Source organism: Polypterus senegalus, chromosome 1 (genome assembly GCF_016835505.1).
Source record: "Polypterus senegalus isolate Bchr_013 chromosome 1, ASM1683550v1, whole genome shotgun sequence".
Taxonomy (NCBI): Eukaryota; Metazoa; Chordata; class Cladistia; order Polypteriformes; family Polypteridae; genus Polypterus; species Polypterus senegalus.
In genome coordinates, this window is record NC_053154.1 from 176,753,274 (window position 1) to 176,776,068 (window position 22,795).

The following is a 22,795-nucleotide window of genomic DNA, read 5'->3' on the forward strand; positions in this document are numbered from 1 at the left end:
ACATTACACATCAAAGGAGATCGTGATATGCCATTCGTATTAAAATGTTTACAGTTTACCGTGAGAATAGCTTTTGCTATGACAATCAATAAATTACAGGGACAAACATTAGAAAAAGTCGGATTACTTATTAGAGAAACAGAAACAATAGTCACTCACAGACAGTTATACGTTGCGTTGTCACAATGTGTCTCCAAAAAATATTGTTTTTAATGAAGCTTTAAAGTAAAAATGCAGATAATGAAATAAAAAAAATTCCAAAGAAAAAACAAATTTTTAATTGTATATCAGAATAACCAAACACAGGGATTGGTGAGGGAAGCGAGCAGGGGGCGAAGCCGCCTAGTAATAAAAAAAACAAACTTCAAGTTGCACCCAGAGATGCAACTTCAAAAAGCAGACCAAGCCAGAGGCTAATGTGTGCTCCAAGATTGGAACTCTGTGAGCACAATGATATACATATACAAATATATATATATATATATATATATATATATATATATATATATATATATATATATTATATTTTTTTTTAATTTATTGCTAGTTTGTGGTCATTTGTTGTATTTAGTGTGTGGTTATTGTTCCAATTTGCTTTTTCTGTTGTTTGATGCAAAATGGTACAGTGGTTATCACTGCTGTCTCATCACTCAGACTACATTTTTGGTCACAATAATCAGCCCAGCAGAGTTGCCAAATGCTTCCCTAGCCCCCAAGGACACTTGAAAAAACCACATCACTCTTACAATCCACTCAGAACGTATTCGGTTCCTTCTTTCCCATTGACTTTTGTTTTTTGCAGAGTTTGGAGAAGTTCCCAAGAACATGTATGTGATTTTTCTTGAACTTGAGGTACAGCAAATTCAGCAGGGTTCTCTCAACACTATTGAAGACACTTGTGATAATATTTAAAAGAAATTAGTTTGCTTGAGAGTTCACTACAAGATGATTACTTCTTATATTGACTAAAGGGTCCTGAAAGTTGTGTTTCAGCAATTTTGGAATTGCATGATTTGAATAATTTTCATGGCTTTTTATATATGCATAGATGATAAAGGTAGTTTAATTTCAATACTTTTCAGGAAGAATTGTGCATTATTTGAACAAATTGTGAGTATATCAATATGTAGCAATTTAGTAATTTCCTATTAATCTTAACTGTGTCTAACATTAACATGCTTGTTACTTTTGGAATGCCACTGCTAAAAACGCTATCAAGTGGGCAGCTTTGTGAATTTTTTGGCGCAGTTTTAACTTTATATACATAGTCCGGCACAGTTGACTCATTTCTCAGGATAACTTTTTACCTCTCAAATAATACACTGAAATATTAAGAATAATATCCTTACGATGGTACCAAACAAGCCTAGGTGCATTTTATATATTTCTTAAAATCAAGATTCAGTGGCTTGGTAGCTTTTGACTGGTGGCTACCAATTCATTCATGAACCATCCAAGTAAAATGAAAAGTAAGAAACCCAACCAAAGATTGGAAGTAAAGATTTATATATGATCATTGCTTAGTTGAAAGCACTGAAAACAACTGTCCACATATATAAAACTGTTACATTTTTTATATAACATTTAATTGTAAACACAAAAAAAAGTAATTTTTAAAAGCATAAAAATCAAATGTTATACTGACAAATAAACTAATGAATTAAATGTCAAATAATGGATATATAAGCCAAGTGGAATCAGAGCAAGTACCGGTTGACAAATTCACAGAAATTAAACTGTGAAAATGTTAATGCACAGGTACTTATTAACAAAAAGTAATCAATATTTGATGATCAAAAATGAAAGCTGCATTTTGAATTTATAGTGTTAGTAGACAGAACTTAAAATGTTTACCAAGATCTTTTACTAGTGAACAGCTCATCATAAGTTCCGACGGAGACTGTGAATGCTAGAGATCTGAAAAATAAATTTAAATGCAAGAAGAAGCCAACTTGGTTAGTTCAGATGAGGAGTAACGTTTGTGTGTGTCTGTGTGTGTTATGTCTTAGAAAGAGCAACTCTACTGTAACCTGTGGGTATAGTTAGTAATTATACGGGGTGACAAATAATAAACACATTAACTTTTTTGTATTACAAAGTTTTTTATATTTAAGATGCTACAGATAAGATTTTTAGAAATAAAAAAGTAACTTTTAAGAATTTTCTGTGCATCATTTGGATCCTCTTCTCCCTTAACCCAGAACATAACTTAACACATTAACATTTAAGGGCTGCTCCTCAAAAAGAATCACAGTGTACTTCACTTGGACAGAGCATTCAGCTTCCAAAATTACACAGGCCATCTTATGCTGAAATTTCTTTGGTCTGAGTTCTCTCATTTAAGCAGTGAGTAACTGGGTACTAATTTCTAAGGTTTAAAAGCAGAAGAAAAAAAACTTTATCAGAAGTCATCCTCTTTGAAAAATGTATTCATACCAGTATTGACTTATTCATATAAACATAAATGTAGATGTTGCATTACAATTTTTCACTTTGACTGGTAGATTCTGCTAAAAAATGAGACAATCCAGAACATAAAACTCAATAATCAATTAACTCACATTTTTTCAGTTATTAAAAAATATGTCCCAGCAAATATGAATTTAAACATCTGCACAAAACAGACATCACTTATTGTTTTTTTCAAGTGACATTAGGAAAGAAAAAATAAAACAGTCATTCTACCGCAGAAGACAGTTATTCCAGCAAGAAAAGTGTTAACATGATAAAGGAGAAAATCCGAATGATTGTTTCAATCGAAAGAAGATAAACCTGTCCTGAAAAGCAAATATTTGTACAATTCTGAACATGTTCAAACTTTTCTTTCATTTACAACCTGTAAATACACTAAATTTTAAATTGTGTTTAGTGTCTTTAGGCTTTTTAATGCCAGGTATTCAATGACTTATGCTAAAGCCTTATCAATTTACTGTCTATCTTCGCAATTCAAACCATTCTTACAAGTGAACTAAAAGCAAACATTTTAAAATAAATTGTATCACAAAAGTAATGCCCCAGTTATTGGAACTGAAATACACAGAAAAAAAACAATATTTAGTCTGTCAGTCTGACACTCAGCAGGATGATCTGTGACTTCGGCGCAGTATTCCTCTAACCTGAGGTGGTGCTGGGTAGTGGGTTTAATCAGAGTTTTTATAATTCAGCATTAGAGAAGCTTTTTTCCTCCAGTGGCTTACGAATCCAATTTCCATAACTCATCTGTTCTAGAGCACTGAAGAAATGACTCTTGGCTTTTTGGAAGGTGTTTGCTGCCATCTTAGCATCTGCATATGAGGGCAGAGCAAGCAGATCCTGTCGTTTCATCTTTTTACACATTTCCTGGAAAAGCTTGAATAAACTGCTTTTGGAAACTCTTGAAACTTCCAGCTTTGGTCTTTAAAAAAGGAAAACATCTTAATTACATATACTACATTGCACTGCCATTTGTATTGGTCTGACTGTAATTAATATTTCGATCTCACTTTAATTGTAAAACAGATTTGCCTTATTTTATAGAAAGTTGCATGCTCAGGTTTGGACACCCATGGGCAAACTGTAAATTTTGCTGACATATGAAGAAAAAACAGTAAATACAACTCGGACACAAAACAGACTAAAACTATTGCATTTTAAAAAATGTTCAAGTACAGTTATGATTTTTTTGATGAACTAAAAAATAAATAAAAAGTGTCAAAAAGGCATTTGGAAAAGTTTGGGTATCCTACTTATTCATTTTGTACTTAGTAACACCGCCTTTGGCAAAAATCAAAGTTTGGAAATTTTTTTGTAACCAGCTATGAATCTTAAGCTTAAATTTAAATGTTTTGGAAGATTTCCCCAATTTCTCCCTGCAGATCACTCCTATCTAGGAGATATTCAGCACATTTAAGGTTTGCCCACAGATTTTCAGTGACGTTCAAGTCTGATAACTCCAAAGGCCACTCCAGAAACTTTACCTTGTGTTTCTTGAGTTGCTTAATAGTAGATTTTGAAGAGTGTTTCGGACCAACATTTTATTGTGGAAGCCATACTTTTTTTCAGCTTCTGCTTCCTTACTGACAGTCCTTGATAATTTGTTGATGTTTAGTTAAATCCATTCTTTCTTATACTCGACAGTGTTTCTTGTGCCACTAGCTATCAAACAACCCCAAAGAATAATGAATCCAACCTTGTACTTAACAATTGGTAAGGTGTTCTTTTCTTCAAATCCTGCTCTCATTCATCTCTAAACAAACCTTTTGTGGCTGTGACCAGAGTGTTTGAATTTAACTTCATGTGTCCACAGCACTTGCTTCCAAAAATGTTTCTGTCATACGTAGATGTTATTTGACATACTTAAGACATTAACCTCTCCTTCTGATGGCTCATCCATGAAGGCCATGTTTGTGTAAGTAATGCTGCACTAGAGCAGTAGAGCAGTGCACCACCACTCCTTTCTCAGCTATAGCTGTCTGCAGGTCCCTTGACAAATCAACTGGCTTTATTGTCATACCATCCATACACACAATTGCAGCATACAGTGGCATGAAATATGTTCCCCAGGACCACAGTGCATATATAAACACAGGACAAGGGCAAGACAGGTAAAGAACTATACTATCAATAAACAAGCAAACAAATAAATAAATGTGCAGTCAGTTTGTAGACAGCATGGGCCTTTCTGAAATCAACAATAATCTTTTTAATCTTGTCTACATTAAGAGCCAGAGTTCAGGATCTAGTTGGCTATGGATGTGTTTCAGCCTAGCAGTCTCATCTTCCTTATGAGCTTCTGAGGGATGATGTTATTGAAAGCTGAATTGAAGTGAATGAAAAGTATTCCAGCATAAGTGTCACTTTTGTCTAGATGAGACAGAGCAAGATGAAGAGTAGATGATATGGCATTTTAAGTGGAATGGTTCAGGGCCAGGCAGTAGGCAAACGGGAAACAGTCATGCGATGTGGCAATCCTGCACAATTATATGAGCTGTTCTATCAGTCAATTTTTTTTAGACTTCCAGATCTTGTCTTAACATTTATGGTTCCTCCTGCCATTTTGGACTGTGGAAATTGCTAGTGGGACTTTTTATAGCCTTCTTCTGATTTGTAGGCATCATTTATTTTAATTTTTAGATCCCCAGTCAGTTGCTTAGAATAGCCCACGGTTGTTGAGTGTTGCAAAGAATTTATTAGGATCTGGAATAGTCATAAGCTCACAATTCCTATTGACAGTTCCTGACCAGACAAACACCTAACAAGGTAAGCCAGACCAGACTAATGACCTAACAAGTTCTGAGACCCTACAAATGAATGGTGCCCAAACTTTTACAAATCCACCAGTTATTTTTATTTATTTATTTTTATCCTTTTCACTTTATAAAACAAATCATAAGTGTACATAAAATGCCAATGTTTTAGCTTGATTACTGCTGAATTTGTTTTTACTTCAAATGTCAGCAAATACGCAATTTAGACAGGGGAAGCTTTTGGATGAAATTACTATGAACAAATGTATCACTTACCCATCTACTTTTCCCTTGGTCCCATCAAGTACTTCCACAGCCTGGTCATCTGCCAAACACCAATTCACACTTGACTCCTTTGTTCTGCCTGTCTGTCTGGTAGAGTCGTACACACTGACACGACCAACCTTTGATGGAGAAGGTGCAAGTACAAACACAATTAGACTTCATCTTAAGTAGAAAAAAAATCTGCAAAGTACATGATAGAACGAAATGTCCTTTCTGCTTTTAAAAAAGATTGAAAGAACAAAGAATTACACCTTCATGTCTCTTACACAAGCAACAAATGTTATTTTGGTATCAATTACATTATAACAAAATCTCTACACCCTAATTTCATCTGACTTAGACCATTGCACAAATACAATACATTAAAAGATGAAAGTTAGTGGGGAATTGCCTTATACAGTTTGGTCTATAAAAATCAGCAATTGACATTTTGCATTTATTTCTGTAAAGTACCATAGCATCTACTCAACATTCTAAAAAATTATGTTAATTAAAAAAAAATGTTTGGTTTACTTCCAAAAACTAATTGCGTGATTTTGCAAATACCTTGGTTACTTGCTGTTGGTAGCATTGAAAATGCTTGATTTGTCTTCTAAGCAAGATATACAGTAAAGGCATTAAGCAAACAAGCAGCAGATAATCCAGAGACAAAAATCTATTCTATCAGCACCATGTGCCAGTCCAGCAAAGAGTACAAAACAAATGTGCAAAATACACACAAATAAACATTGGATTATTCACTGAACAAACCACAATTCAGTGGTCAATTATTCAATTGTCTCTTCATTCTTGTAGCTAATTGTACAATCCAACAAATTTACATATTTTTCCCTCATGCAGCACCTATGCTTTTGTCATTTACTGACACTGACAATGTCATAACAGTGAATCTTAAATCCATCCAAAATTAATTAATTTTTCCAACTTCGAAAGTATATTTTTGCAGGGAACACCTATTTTATCTTTTAAACACTGTTAAAGTGGCAACATCTATAACATTCTGCAATCCACTGAATTCAAATCAGTGTTATGGTAGCCAAAAACCTATTCCAGTTGCACTGGGTGCAAGGTTGGAAATAGTATCCCTCCCCAAAATTCAATGTCCATTATACACACCACACTGAACTTAATTAACATGCATCTACCCGGTCATGAAAGGCAGGAGAAAGTTGTTAAACTTCATAAAGAGATATTAGGGCCTGGAATTGTTTCTCATCAACACAGAATTCCCATTGTGTGGAGTATAATCTTGTACCAACTGGATGATTTTAGTGTGGTACTTGGATTTTCCCTGTCATAGTTGTTCATGGCCTCTGCTGAACTCCGGGAAAATAAATGAATTTGACTATTTAGAGGAAGCAAACATCACAAGAAAAAAGTGCTTACCTATCCCCATCTATTTGAGGCAACGGATCTATCCCCTGTCACTGGCCTGGGATGCTTGTCCCACTTGAAATAAATGGTTACCGAAGTATAGCCAACACATAAAGCCTGTATATAAGGTAGGCGTACACGTTTGTTTCAGTAAATGGCTTGTTAAGTATGGATAGATTGCAATGGGAGAGAAAAGCTGAGTCATGAAGCAAGCCAAGAGGTACAAAAAGGAGTTTATAGGAAGACTTTTTTTAAATTAATTTGGTATTTTCGTGAAGATTAGAAATGCATAACCTTTTTCATGTTTCAAAACCGAAAAAGACTTATTCAAGAACATTCTCCTCACCTGTATTTCTTTTGCTCATATGGCGGTGAATGAGGAATAAAAATATGAACTTCAGAAAAATATTGGACTCTTAAAGCCAGTGATTAGTATTATACTGACTGGTCTATTGGAAAGGGGAATGATCTTTCCACCCGTTATAAACATTGACCCATTTTCCAATAAAACTGGTTTAATGCTAAATTCTCCAAAAAGCAAGCTCTTGTAAGTTGTCAGACATATAGGTCAACCAATGTACAATTTAATTGCTGTTTTATACTTAGAGACAACTATATCTTACAGGTTTCAAGATTTTATTCACCCAAGTTAAATAAAGCAACATTGCAGTAAGATACAATTTACCTGTGGGTGATTAACTAAGAATGGTTGTGGCAACCCCTTCTGGAAATCATCACCATCTCTTGACATTCGGCAGCATATCGCTCTTGTCAGGTGGCCATGGCTATACAGGTACCCTGCGAAGCAATTAAGTAACAATGAGAGACTCTGCAACATTCGATTCTATCATGGTAACAACAATACTGTAATCACCAGTAAATTAATAAACTAGAAAGACACTTCTTTTATTATGTTTTAATGATGCAAAGCAACAGATTATTAAAATGCTCTTTAGGCAAAATAATCTTATTTAGGGGCAGAAATTAAAAAACAATAGGAAGTGTCAACTGTGAACTTGGAAGGACTGATCTCCAGTTTAGTTTAATCAACGCAAAGCATTCATCAGGATTATTTACAGTACATGGGAATTGAATTATTTGGTATCTAATAGAAGTTTACTAAATCAGTAATGCTCACACAGATCTGCTTGCACTTTAGGAACCCGTTAAATTAAAATGAAAAATGTTATGCAATGCTGCTTAATAAAGCATCCCCGCCTCAAGATGGATCTTCATTATCTGTCTGAAGAGGCAACTTGTGATTTTTTTAAATGTAGTGTCTGTTCAGGCTTACTTGTAACACAACATGATCAAACAGTTGTAAGCCTGAACAACTAAAAGAAACACCAACATAACTAGTTTTAGTTTTCAAAATTATTCCCATGAAAACAGAAAAACACTTAACATTTACAAAGCTTTTCTATAAATTGCAAACAAAACTTTAACCTTGCATGTACAACCTCTGCTCTCTTCATTATTAGTACAGCATGTCCAACACAAGTTGCACTTAAGGTTGAGTAACAGGTGGTAGTAACAAAGAGCCAGGAACAAAGAACAGGATGCACATTAAATATCTCTGAATCCAGAGTTTTGCAGAGCCACTCTTTCCAACCATGTAATATGAGGTGGTGTGTGACCATGAAGCAGTAATGGGATGATTAACGTTTTCCTTGCTGTTCTTCCTGCCGAAAACTGAATGACTGACTATCTGCCACAAAGTTCAAAACGAATCTACACAATATTGAGCAGTTATGTGGACAATCATAAAAATGTACATATGATCTTGCCAGCACTGACATGGCCCTTTAATTTCTTTGGTGCGGATTTCATTGTTTCTACTGTTTTGTGGACTACAAAGCAAAGTCATATATCCAAATTTAATTCCCACTAATGAAATGCTTTTTAAATTTCTCTCAGTCCAAATTCATTGACTTAAGATTCTCTTTAGAATACTCTCCTTGGATGCAGTGATACATTTTAAGAGACAACATTCTGAGTACCCAGTGTGTACCAGACCCATAACTAATTCCTGTACTGTCTTCTATCTCACGCACTGTCATTACTTTATTTCATTATCATTACTTCCACAGTGCAAATATTTTTTTCTGTCATTTAAGTTGTTCAACATCCAGACCCATATGATGCATCCTGTCAGGAAGGGTTTCACACCAGTTTCTTTCCAGTGGCATATGAAGAGTACTGATCCTGGTACATATTGGCTTGTTAAGAATTAATCGCCAAAGATGTATTCTTCATTAGCATGATAATATATTTTGTGTTTTTTGTCATTTATTTTACTTAGCTCTGAAACCAGAAACTTGTACTATAAACCATAAACACTTAAGACTTGCAATTTATCTATTTTAGTACACATGAGCTAACCTTTGGCCACTTACAAAATAAGCAGTGTGGAATAAACATTTTTGGTCCAATTCAAAATTTTTTTTACCATCCTCATATACTGTATGCAAATTACACTACATGGGAATAATTGGGTTGTCACAAATATGGAGGCTAGCAAATAATTCAAACAATATGTCTAATTTAAGTAATTTGCAGTAATTGAGTCTTGCATGCACAAAATTATCTCATCTACCCAAACACTCTTCCTGCTGACGTGGCAGCAGGCCAAGCAGGTCAGCCCAGACTTCTTTGTCCCCAGCTACAGATTCCAGCTCTTCCTTATGAATTCCCTGGCATTCCCACACCAACTGAGAGATATAACACCTCCAGAGTATCCTGGGTCTCCTACAGAGTCTCTGCCCAGTGGGACATGACCGGAGAAGCTCAAAGGGGAGTTGTCTGGTAGGAAGTGTGGGGAGAGGGGTGGTGTATATGTGGTGGGGGGTGTCATTCTTACCACATGCCCAAACCACCTCAACTGGTTCTTCTCTATCTGGAGGAGCAGCAACTCTACTCTTAACAATTGCTGGAATGATTATCGTGCTGAATGTAGAAGAGCCTTAAGGCGGACATACGAGGGATTTGTGGAACAATAATGCATTGTATGTTGTCCTGCAAAATGCACAATTCAGCAACCTTTCCATTAATACCTCAGAGTTTGTCATCGACATTGTGGATCATAAGAAAAGTAGTCCTCATATATGTGCTTGATTTTTAAGTCATTTTAGTATATATTTTATGATTTGTGGGCTGATAGTTGATAACAAGTCCATCCCGATATATTTATTTTTTGCTGTCCTACAATACCTTTTACATCCAGCTTGACCAAGTCATCAGTCCTGAACTTGATTCTTAGAAAAAATGGAAGGCTCAGAGTCATACCTTCAACTCATTCAAACAGAAATCAACACACACACACAAATATAAAAACATACTGAAATGAGTATATGGAATGAAAACCACAATGGCAATAGACAGAACAAAATATTCACAGTCGCTTTGCAGGAAACTGCGTGTGAATAAAAGCAACTTACCTAAGGTGACTGAGCTGAGATACACAGGATCAATGAAATGACTTAAAAGTGCCCCTTGCATTCCAAGAACATTCCATCGCAGGATCTTATCACTGCAGGACATTGTCCGTAGCCGCTCCCCATGCTGAATACCATCCCAGGTGGGCACTATATCACTCGACTCCACTGGAATTGTTCCCTCACCTAAAAATGTAAACAATGCATATTTATTTATTTTTTGCTATCACCAGAAGTCTAATATCTTGCTTCCAGAAACAGATTCTAACAGGTGTGACAGTAAATCCTTGAAATATGGAAGAAGCCATGAAAATATTTAATAACTCTACACAAGAAAATTGCTGGTTCAGAATCAAGTAAGGGTCAAATGCAACAACAATGCATCCTGCTAAAAAAATTATGTTGTCTTAAAATGATACAGTACAAAAGTGCTTTTAAATTTTTACACATGCATATTTCAAGATTGAGAAAAGGAGAGAAGGAACAAAAGTGAAATGATGGATGCAATAAGACAATACAAAAAGGATTGATGCTAATAAAAGTCAATGCCCATGCATCTCTTATAACTGGCAGCTTTTTTAAATTAAACTTCTCTAAAATTAATAACATTTGCAAATTGATAGCATTCATATTGAAACCTGCATCAATACGGTGGAGATTTTAAATGTTTAAACTGCAGAATGATTTGTTGTTTAATATGCATTATAATCACAAAGGAACCCTTCCACACATAACTTCCCTGAAAAAGTTAGGTATTTAAACATAAAGGCATACTATACTCACTTAAAGTAATCGAAATAAAGGAGATAATGGCGAAAAAGCTATCTTGTATCAGAGATACTCCTGAATATTCTATGTACAACTGGCCATGAGTAAAACATGCCTGTCATAGATCAGTTCCTGTGACTGATTTTGGTTTTTGTTGATGATCAATGCAAAACACAATTTTACAAGGAACTGTATTCTTTTGAATTCAAACAGGTAATAAATTGAAAATGCTTGCTGGGACTGTTTCTAGAATCACTGCAACCCTACTCGGGATAAAGCAGGTTTAGAAAATTAATGGATATATGGATTATTATTATTAATGTTATTATATGTTAATGATAATGTTAATGTTTTTTGTCCGTTGCATGGTAAAGTTTAATATATTTTTTGCCACAGAAAGACAATAAAGTTATAACAATGAATCATGTTTTGCTTTAACTTGTTACAATGAGCAATAATGTTTATACGCTTCACATTAATGGGACCCATGCAATGAATTAAATGTTTGAAATGCTTACATTATATTCTGAAGCGCATACATGGCATACTGGAATGCATCCCTGCATACCTGCTTGAGCCAGGAGGCCAGGAGTTAGATTAAGCAGATTTGAGAATAGCAGTACATTTAAAAAAGGTAAGGAATATAAATCTATGTTTAATGGAAAACATCTGTAAAATAACAATGAACAGATTCTTCTGTGACATGAGGATAATATGTCATGAGATTTTCAGTACAACATCATACTGCAGTGTGAGTGGGAGTAATGCTCATTCCTAGATATTGCTTGGTGGGAAGTTTACAGCTTAAAGCACACAAATTCACAGCTTTCCCAATTTGTTTAGCTGTTACTGGTCTGTTACAGACAAGTCAGAGGTTGTTTCTATATAGTGCATCAGACAAAATATTAATATATGTTGTATGTACTGTCATGATCTGAACAAAGATTGTTTACTACAACACATAGTACAGAGTGTAAGAGCCTCAGTATGTTGTGTCCATCCACTCACTTCTCCCATCTGCACTAGTGCCGTCAGTTGTGACTTATTATTTTGAGCACAAGGAATCCAACTTGTCTGGCATTTCTCTCTCTATCCCTGACAGCTGAAGTCAAGGTGTATAGCGCACCTTGAGTGTCTAATCACAACTTTCTTTCTTTCTTTCTTTCTCTTTCTTTCTTTCTTCTTCCACTTTATAGCTCTTGCCACATATCATCCATTTCTTTTCCCTTGTCAAAACAACTCCATTTATTCACATGTCCGTCCACGCTATTAGCGAGTGGTGCTGTTGTTTTGATGCAGTTCAACTGGCAGCCTGGCTGCGCCGAGTGGAAAAAAAATCATTACGATTGAAAAATATAAACAAATAAATAAAACAAAAAGTGTCAGCTAATCTGTCATATAAAGTCAGCAAATTTCAATCAAATCAGTCAAAGCATTTTTCAATTTTGAGGTGTATTTACTCCTAAATACAGTTATATTGAAATGTTCTTTCTCAAATATCAGCTTTTTATTTAAATGGGAAAGTGTTTTGTTCATGAGTGAGTCAAATTTGCATTTTACACACAGGGCTCCTGACTGTGACTAAAATGGTTGCAAATGTGATCAAAAATAAGCATTGGTGATTATCATTTCTACTTAGATTGCCAGTGGCAAAAGAAATCATTGAAACTTTTTATATTATAAGAGATGTTAAAAGCCATTTTTTTTAATGGCTTAGCAGATGTGCTGTTAACATATGTGTCGATACGTGGGGGGCGTGAATGGGTTCCTCCTTGGAGATTCATCGGCTGCTTTCCACTAAAGGCAGGTTTATATTTGACGCCTGCCCTATGCTGAGCATGAGGGATGCACGGTGAAAATGATGTCAGACTTGGAGACGTGTGTGAAAATATTTTTAAGTACACAGTTCAGCTGATGTGGCGGTCGTGTATTCCAAATGGTGAACTTCAAGGAGAGGCTTGTTATGCTTATGATTCATCAATAAACATGTAGGCACAAGCCTCCTGCCTACTGTTTCCACATGCACAGCAATGTCATGAAATCTGTGCTTTAAGGCTGCAGGTTTATAACATGTTGTTATTGTTTTACTGGGGTGCTTTGTGACTGACAGCAGACAGTAAACTTTGTTAAAATAGTACAGATAAATGACATTTTGCTAGCTGTTATTTCAGTTGTTTTGTCTCAAATAAATTCTTTGACGGGAGCTCTTCAACAAAAAAACGTGTTAACAAAAATTTGTAAAATATTAATAATCACAATAATTATAATGAATAATTCATTAGTTAGCCATTTGAAACAGAAATCATTAAAAAAGAGGTACTAATCCACTTTCACTTCATAGGTGGTGCCTTGCTCTTAAACATTTAGTTTTTTTTTCTGGTGTAAAAAAAGAGGAAAATAAAAAAAACTTCTACATGAAAGGTGTTATTGTGGAACTCAGATTTCACCTGTGTCAGATGAGTGATTAAACCTGTGTGAATGAAATAGTTTAAGTTCTACCAAAAAATAAATTTCCCTTGCCTATCATGGAAACCTCTTTTAAATTGGGTGAGGATCTCAATTTCACAGCTGGTGTCATTATCTTATAAAACTCATTTTCCTGTATATTACATGCACAGTTGATCATGTTAGATTAACACTGATCAAATGTTTAAAAATTATTCTTATAATTATTCATTATCTGATGTGACCCTTTACAAAATAAACACTGGGTAGTTAAAATAGTCCAAAATGCTTTTAATAAGCCTATCAGGAAGTCGTTTATAGTACATTCATATTGACTGTACCCCTCCATCCCTTCCCCTTAGATGGGACAAACATATCCACAGCTAAGCGTTTGCTGGAGAAATACATGCCCCCGTAAGCCGTTTGTAAAATGAACACTGTATAGCTAAAATTGTTCAAAATGTATTTAAAAGGTAGTCTTCTATAACAATTCCATATTTAATGTGCCTCTCCATCCCATCCACTGGAGGGGGCACTCATTCCACAGGTCAGCCTTTGATATTGAAATGCTTTTCTATTTACAAGAGTTCACACTGAGCTAAACCTATTTAAAAACAATCTATTGTCACTTTTTCCTTCACTGTGGCAGTTTGTCTCATCCACTGAAAGTGACACAGAGTCTAGCTGCTTACAAAATGAAAACTGAACAGTTAAAATTCTCCAAAATGTATTTTAAATGTTTGCATGTTCACTTCAAACAAGAGGAAAAGAATACCAAATTACACTAGATGGTCCTCTGTCACTGACTTTCAGTGACACAGGCTCAAAGCCTGAATAAAAGACGTGGTTCTTAATGTAATGTAATTCTTAATGACTGTGCAAAGTGTGAACGTTATTATGACATTCAGTTAACCGAAATTATCAAGATGGACACTAAAGTACAAGAGAAAGATGCACTACAAAGAAGGAAAAAAATTAGTCACACATTCATGGAGTTTAGAAAGGTATGAGACTGAAAGATTAATATTTTACACATTTGGTTAACTGGCATGCAAATCATGCAAAGCTACTGGCTACCAATTTTTTTTTCTTTTTGCAGCTACTGGAAGTGTCTAGAGGCAACAAGGCATCAACTTTTGGCTTAACAGCCTACTTGGAGTAATTAGGATGCTTTACACAGTTATACGTCAGCTTATTAATTAAATTGTGACATAAAAGGATGTTTAAAACCATTATTATCCAAGCTACAGTTTTTATTTTGTATGTTAGAAAAATATACCTTCTGCTTTGTAGCATTTCAATCTGACGAGTTATCATTTAACATGTCATAATGTCAGCTCTTGATTCCTGGTATACAATGTAACACCAGTACAACAGTTATTTTTATGTTGTTCACCGATCCTTCAAAAATGAATCCAGCAAATTGCTGCTTACACATCTGCTCATTTGACGTACAGTAAATTGATACAGAACATATCCCTTATTAACTTAACATGTATTGAATGTGAATCATGCTTATATGTAATACTGTGAGTAACATCAAATGAAAATGAACTACTTAAACCAGTCTAAACTACCAAAGTTGTCTTCAGTAAGCAGTCTCCAAACTCAACAAAATTAAAACGTTTCCTACTTCTAACAATGTTATACCATCTTAAAAGCTTATAGCCCCATCCCAGAACTGCATAAAAATAATATGAGAATTTCTTATAGGATGCATTAAATGATCAGTAATTGTAATATTTTAACACATTTATACATATATACACATTCTATATAGAAAAAACATCACATACAAGAAAATGTAACAATTCTCTGAATATTTTAATGTAAAATAAATCTGACAGAAGGAAACTGAACAATGTTTATTGAACTTGTATTTCTGGCCAGTTATTTCTTACTAAAATAAGTTAATGTTTATCCCCTAACACACTCTTTCTTTTCTCATTCAGAAAAATGAAAGGCTGCCTTAAACAATGTTTTCTCTCTTCACACCCTGTCTAACAGTACACGGGAGTTGTTTACCTCTAGGCAACAGTAAAATTGATAAGGATTTAGCAAGCTGTGATGCTACAGAACTGCTCTGAGTGTCAAGCTCCTCCAAACTCTTTTCCAACGTCTTGGAACAAAATGCAACCACAGAACTTAAGAGTCATTCGCTCCAAAGCTACTTGCACATTTCAATTCTGCCTGCTCACCTTCTGGTTTACAACTTTTTTTTTCCCCAAAAACATTCTGGAGCATTCCTCTTACTTATACAGTGGAACATCGGTTCACGACCATAATTCATTCCAAAACTCGGAAACTGATTTGGTCGTGACCCGAAGCAATTTCCCCCATAGGAATGTATGTAAATACAATTAATCCGTTCCAGACCGTACGAACTGTATGTAAATATATATATATTTTTTTGTTTTTAAACACAAATATAGTTAATTATACCATAGAATGCACAGGGTAATAGTAAACTAAATGTAAAAACATTGAATAACACTGAGAAAAACTTGAACAACAGAGAAAACTAGCACTGCAATAGTTCACGCTATAGCGCTAAGAAGTGCTCAATAAAAACTTTTTTTTTTTTTTAAAGAGTTTTAAGCACAGGGAAAAAATGAACATCTGAAAAATCCGTAATTTAATAAACCAACAAGAAAAGTAACATTGCAATAATGCACGCTACGAACCGATCGCTGTAAACAGAAATGAAAAAAAAAAAAAAGCTCAGTGCATTCTTTAACTGCCTTCTCTACCTTATGTGTCCAGCTCTCTCTCTCTCTCTCTCACGCACGCCTGTGTGTGTGGGTGTGTCTCTCTCTCTCGCTGCACAGGAAATGCACAGGGAGAGACTGAACACATACAAACCAAAAGGGAAACTGGCTTGTTCGTATATCGAGTGTGTGGTCGTGAACGGAGGCAAAAGTTTGCCGAACTTTTTGGTCGTAAGCCAATTTGTATGTGAACCGAGATGTTCGTGAACCAAGGTTCCACTGTACTTATTTCTTTATTTATTAGGTTTCTATAATATCCATTTTGTGTTTTTTACTTAAATAAAAAGAAAGATATTATTACTAGTAGAATATATTGGTATTTAAGGCATTTTATTAACATTGATTTTAACACTTTGAAGAAACAATCAAAAAGTGAACAAAATTCTAGTTTTACTTGTATGTAATGAAAGTTGTTGAAATTCAATGTACTGTACTATGCAGTGTGATGTTATCTTAAATTTCTTATTGAATATGTGGCTTTAAACATCTTCGTTTTAGTTCCATCATGGCTGACTTTTTCCTTGCACATGTTACAATTGCCATTTCTTTCATCTTCAAACACTTTAACACTGGGTTTCTCAATCTTTGTGTGCCTTGTGATAAGGTAAGGACAAGGTCAAGGATAAGGTACACGTCTTTGTTTTTTAAAGTATTATACATAATTAATAAATAATTTCCAATATAGCCTGCATGTTTTAGTTAGTTATTTTTTACTAATGCCTGAATGTTTTAATCTTAACATAAAACGAGAAGGCATTTTGCAGGGGTAAAAAAATAGCTAATGATTACCAAAATCCAAAATTTGTCAATGTAAATATTTTTGATAACAAAAAAGCTGCTGATTACTTTTAAAATTAAGCATAACATTACATATTTCTGAAAAATAAAAAATCAAAAGTATTTTTTTAAATGAAAAATATCAGCTGGAGGCATTTTTTCATAACTTAATTTACAGGGGCTACTTCTCTATCCTTTGGATTCAGCACTAGAGCCTTTCCATTAGCAAGAGACACATTTAACGCAAATGGAAAAGCAAATGCACTTGGCACCTCCTTCAAATCTTTGGAATCATGCTAAAACACTACTGTTCTTTATGGCAGTGAGACAGGTCACCCTCTTTTAAAATTTTTTGTTGGGTTTTTAAAAGCAGCCAGTTTCCATTCTTATTACATTTTAGTAGCTGTGATGCACTATATTGAGCAGATAAATGTAAGCAACCACTAAACCCTGAACTGCTGTACATATGTGGGGAGTCCATCCCATACAAAAAAGTGTAGCTACAGACAAGACACTTTGAAGCCTTAAACACATGTGGCAACCAATGATTTAATTGTTTTCTGCTATTTTATAATTATTTTCAGTCATCTTGTGACATCTTGGAAGTATATTTTGGTTGAGAACCACTGCATTAAAGGATTTCCACGCAGTACAAATTGTAACAGCTGTAGATTCATCAGAACTGGCCGATGTTAAGAGTGGTGTTCCCCAGGGGTCAGTGCTAGGGCTGCTGCTATTTTCAATATATATATATATAAATGATTTAGATAGGAATATAAGTAACAAGCTGGTTAAGTTTGCAGATGATACCAAGATAGGTGGATTAGCAGATAATTTGGAATCCGTTATATCATTACAGAAGGACTTGGATAGCATACAGGCTTGGGCAGATTTGTGGCAGATGAAATTTAATGTCACTAAATGTAAAGTATTACACATAGGAAGTAAAAATGTTAGGTTTGAATATACAATAGGCGGTCAGAAAATCGAGAGTACACCTTATGAGAAGGATTTAGGAGTCATAGTGGACTAGGATATATAGCATGATGTGTGGAGTACAAGTGAAAGGAGGTTATGCTCAACCTTTATAATGCACTGGTGAGGCCTCATCTTGAGATTCTGTGGTATTTTTTCAGTGACTCGTGTTAGCCTCCCAGATAAATTTGAACTTATCAATGGATAAGCTTTCTTCTCTGGTTTCCCTTTACATCCAAGACAGCGTGCTTTTAAAAAAGCCTTTTGATGGATTTGTGATCCAACCTAAGTGAGTTCTTGCCTTGCTGTAAGAATAGATTTTGGCTGGCTCTAATGGAATAACAGTATTTAGAAAATAAAGGAATGAAAAAATGTATGCGGTCTTTCATGTTTTATTTTAAGTTTACTGCACAGAGTTATTTTTGTACTTTCCATCTGATCTGTTTCTGTAGGTTTAATTTAATGCTACAGAGTCCAAACAGAGATGACACTTGAACAAGAAGGTCCTTGGACAGTGGCTGCAAATCTAGATTGTATCTCAAAGACAATAGGAACATAACACAGCACAATAAGATCAGCCTTAAAATTATATGTATAGTAGGATTTCGTTAAAAAAATGCAGGAGGGAAAATGAGTTTAAGTCATAATGTGAAAATTATCAGTGATGGATCAGAGAAGACCTAGGTCAAAGGGCATTGTCCATCTCAAGACTATAGTATATTAGATGTTTTACAGTTTGGTAAGGTGTAAGCAGCTAAAGCATGTATTATGAAGTGTTGACATTTACAAATATATAAATTAAAACCAAAGAAAAAGATGGCAATGTCGTATCTATCCAACAGCTGAACTGAGACACTGCCTCATAAAATGAATATATTTGTGTACTATATAACTTTCATATTCTTAACCTATACTACAACACAAAAAAAATTAAAAAACACTACTGTATTGGTGAGAAGTATCAAACTTATTGATTACTATTAATTATTTAACTGATTTTTTCCCCAATTAGAGCACAGGCAGGTAAAGTGTCTTCCTCATGGCCACACAGTGGCTGAGGCAGGATTTGAACAAACAATGTCATAGTTTCAAGTCCAAAGCCTAAACCACTATGCCACACTGCAAGATTGAATTGATTAAACATTTCAATTTACAGTGGAAAATATTGCTTTTCTGCTTTGTGGTGCCTATGACAAATTTACTTTGAGACACACTGTTCATTTAAAAAGACAGTATTTAAGCTAAATGTCAGATGGTTTCACATTCAGAAACAAAACCTTTCAAAAAGAAAGTGTACTAAACATTTTGGAAAATTTAAAGCATGAGAATAGCCAGGTTTTCTACAAATTTCCTAACACCATGCATGACATACAAAAGCAAAATATCTGTAGTGCGCTACAACATAGAAAACACCTACCATTATCAGAAGTACTAACAAAGAACACTGATAACTGATGGTCGAGGTTGAAGGAAACCACAAAGGGTGTGTATAATTATGTATGTTGCCAAACAAAGTGATGGCAGCAAATGCTTTTTGGAAGCTATACAACTTTCTGGTGTTACCTATTCTTTGGAACAGTACCTATTTGAAAACTTAAAATAAATAAAAGTTTCCAGCTTGAATGAATAATAATAATTCCATCACTACAACTAGCAACTTTTCGTTCACTTTTTAAAAGAGCCACTCAGTCTACATTGGTAAAAAAAAAGAAAATTTTCTACATTCATTGCCCTACAAGTAATTTGTTATTCATTTAAGTCCTAATAAAATATAAAGACTACTAGGCCAAGCAAATAACATAATATTCTGTAATGACAGTTGTGAGCTGGGCAAAGAAATATTAACTATTAATAATAACTAATATTAATATTAAAAATTGTACATAAAAAATATTTTTTTCTCATATCTTGATTTTATTAGAAAAAACACCTGGAAAATTATTTATGGGACTAACTTCAGTGTAGACGTTAATGGAAAAAACTTTACTTTATAGACCCTGTATATCCCAACTCTCTACTGTAACATTCACTGCTGTAATCAGATAACAAACCAATCATTTTACAAAGTTAACCTACACTATAATTCTGTGTCAGGCATGCCCCGATTTGGAATGATATACATTTGCTGGTATAAGCAGCGTTTTACATTTATCAAACATATTTCTCTTTCATGTAAAACATTTTCAATTTATCTAATCTGTCCTTAGAAAGAACTCTTGATCATCCAAGGAGGTTGGCTACAAACAAGGAGGCAGCTGTAGTCGGTTTGAGGAGAAAGTGGTTTCATATGTTAAATTTTCCCCATTTTGAGATTCAAATGCGATTAGCAATTTTCACTTTATATTATCCTTGATTCTGTGAGACCATGTGGAGTAAGGCATTTCCTACTCTTTCCTGAAAAACTACAATTGGGAAGATGAGTAATAATGAGGAAGTCACAGAAATTCAACATCATCAACCCTGACAAGGATGGATAGTCTTTTAGAGTTGTTTTTTATTATTATTAACAACCTCTAACCCCATGAAATTTTACAAATTGTTTTTACCAAGTGCCTAGAAATCTCCTTAGAACAGACATTTTCCCTGTTACAGAAACTAAAAACCCAATGTTTGTATTTATTTTATGTAGGAAATGACGCCTAATGGAGTAACTAGTCTAGACATTTGCATACTTTCAACCTAGACTGTGAATGTTTATAAGTTGTGTTCAGTATTGACAAGAGGGATGTATAACTGTGTCTGATTAGTTTAAGCAGATTGTGCCTGTCTATTATTGTTGAAGATCAGTCATCGTTGTTGTTAGTAATTAATGCAGAACTCCAGAAGTAACTCTAAAGTGTTTTCTTGCTAACTATAAATCTAATACAAAAATGCACCTATAATGTCCTGTTGTTTTGCTTTACATAGACAGCAAAACAAGTAAAGGAATGAATAAATTACCTTTATTTATGCAGCATTTTTCAATAATGAACACCTCAAAATACGTTACAAATACAGATATAATGTACTATATACACTCACAGAGGAATATAATATATGGAATATGAATATTTAGGCCATTATTTTTAAACATATATTGATTCAAAACAAGGTATTTTATTATATATTTGAGAGAATCACTTCAAATGTCTAATAAGAACAAATCACCTACTTCTCCAATTAAAAATAATTATGAAGTCAATAGAAAACAACATTGGTATCCTACTTTTAGCTTCACCTATTTTGATTAGTCATCTTAAAGATCTCCAACAATGCATGATGGGTTGGGGGGGAAATTGTAGAACCTTTAAATATGGAAACTAAACACATAAAAGGTTATTCAAAACTGATATTTGAAAGGAGCTGAATCTATCTATGTACTAAATTGAAGACCTCCTATTTGACGATAGATGAATGTAGCTCATTTTTCTTCCACCTATACTAATACTGGGTAGGGCCTCCTTTTGCTCTTAAAACAGCCTCACTTATTTGTGGCATTGATTCCACATGATGTTGGAAAAATTTCGCTGAGATTCCAGTACATGTTAACATGATTGCATTACACAGTTTCTGCAGATCTGTCTTCTGCACGTAAGTGCATTGAATCTCCTGTTCTAGCAAATCCCAAACATGTTGTATTGGATTCAGATCATGTGACTGTGAAGGCCAATGAAGACCACTGAACTCATTCAGAAGATTAAGCAGAAGATGGGTAAATTGTGGCCATGAAAGGAGTGCTAAAGAAAACTTTGAGGACAAATAAAGTTCTGTCTTTTCATCTGTTAACATGGTCAGCAACACTACTTGAACATACCATAGCATTCAAGTAATAATTGATTGGTATTAAATGTACTAAGAAAACATTCCCCATACCAATACCACCACCAGCAGCAGCAGCCTGGACTGTTGATACAAGGTAGGTTGAGTACATGGATTCATGTTGTTGACAGCAAGTTCTGAATCTATCATCTGTTTTCCTCAGTAGAAATTCATCAGACCGGGTTACACTTTCTCCAGTCTTTAACTGTCCAGTTTTCATAAGCCTGTGATCACTGTAGCCTCAGCTTTCTGTTCTTGGCGGGTAGAAGTGGAACTCAACAGGGCCTTCTGCTAGTGTAGTCCATCTGCATCAAAGTTCAGCATGTTGTGCATTCCGAGAACCTTTTCTGCTCACTACAGTCATAAAAAGTGGTTATCGGAGTAACCGCAGCCTTTCTGTCAGCTTGAACAAGTCTGGCTATCCTCCTTCCTCTCATAAACAAGTTGTTTCTATCCATAGAACTGCCGTTCACTGGATGTTTTTTGTTTCTTGCTCCATTCTGAGTAAACTCCATATGTTGCTGTGCGTGAAAATCTCAAGAGATCAGAAGTTACAGAAAAATTCAAACCACCCAATCTGGCACAACATTCATGTCACAGTCCAAATCACGTTTTTTTTTTCTACTTCTACTGTTTGATGTGAACGTCAGCTGAAGCTCTTAACATGTATTTGCATGATTAGTATGTATTGTATTGCTGCAACATGACTGGCTTATTAAATAATTGTATGGATAAGCAGGTGTACAGGTTTTCCTAATTATTTCCCCAGTCATTCTGTACATTTACGTGTATTTTTTGTACAGTTGGACGCAGGTGGATTAGGTTTACTTGCTCAGGGTCACACAGTGGGCCAACGGTGAGAAATGAAAAAGCAAACTCGTGGTTTAGAGTTCAGTTCTCTACCATTATGCCATATTGCCTAACAAACAAAAAATTCTATTTTTTT

At 34.6% G+C, this 22,795-nt stretch overlaps 1 protein-coding gene across 2 annotated transcripts in view; it reads right to left on the minus strand.

Annotated features, from left to right (window-relative positions):
* Positions 1–2,231: 2,231 nt before the first annotated feature.
* Positions 2,232–22,795, minus strand: part of adar (adenosine deaminase RNA specific) — a 116,557-nt gene continuing 95,993 nt past the window's right edge. For both annotated transcript variants that reach the window (XM_039763512.1, XM_039763520.1), the window contains exons 12-15: positions 10,322–10,504; positions 7,570–7,682; positions 5,502–5,629; positions 2,232–3,394 (exon numbers count right to left, since the gene is read on the minus strand). In XM_039763512.1, coding sequence (XP_039619446.1) covers positions 3,154–3,394; positions 5,502–5,629; positions 7,570–7,682; positions 10,322–10,504 — 665 coding nt within the window. In that variant the 3' untranslated portion in view covers positions 2,232–3,153. The remainder of the gene's footprint in view (positions 3,395–5,501; positions 5,630–7,569; positions 7,683–10,321; positions 10,505–22,795) is intronic.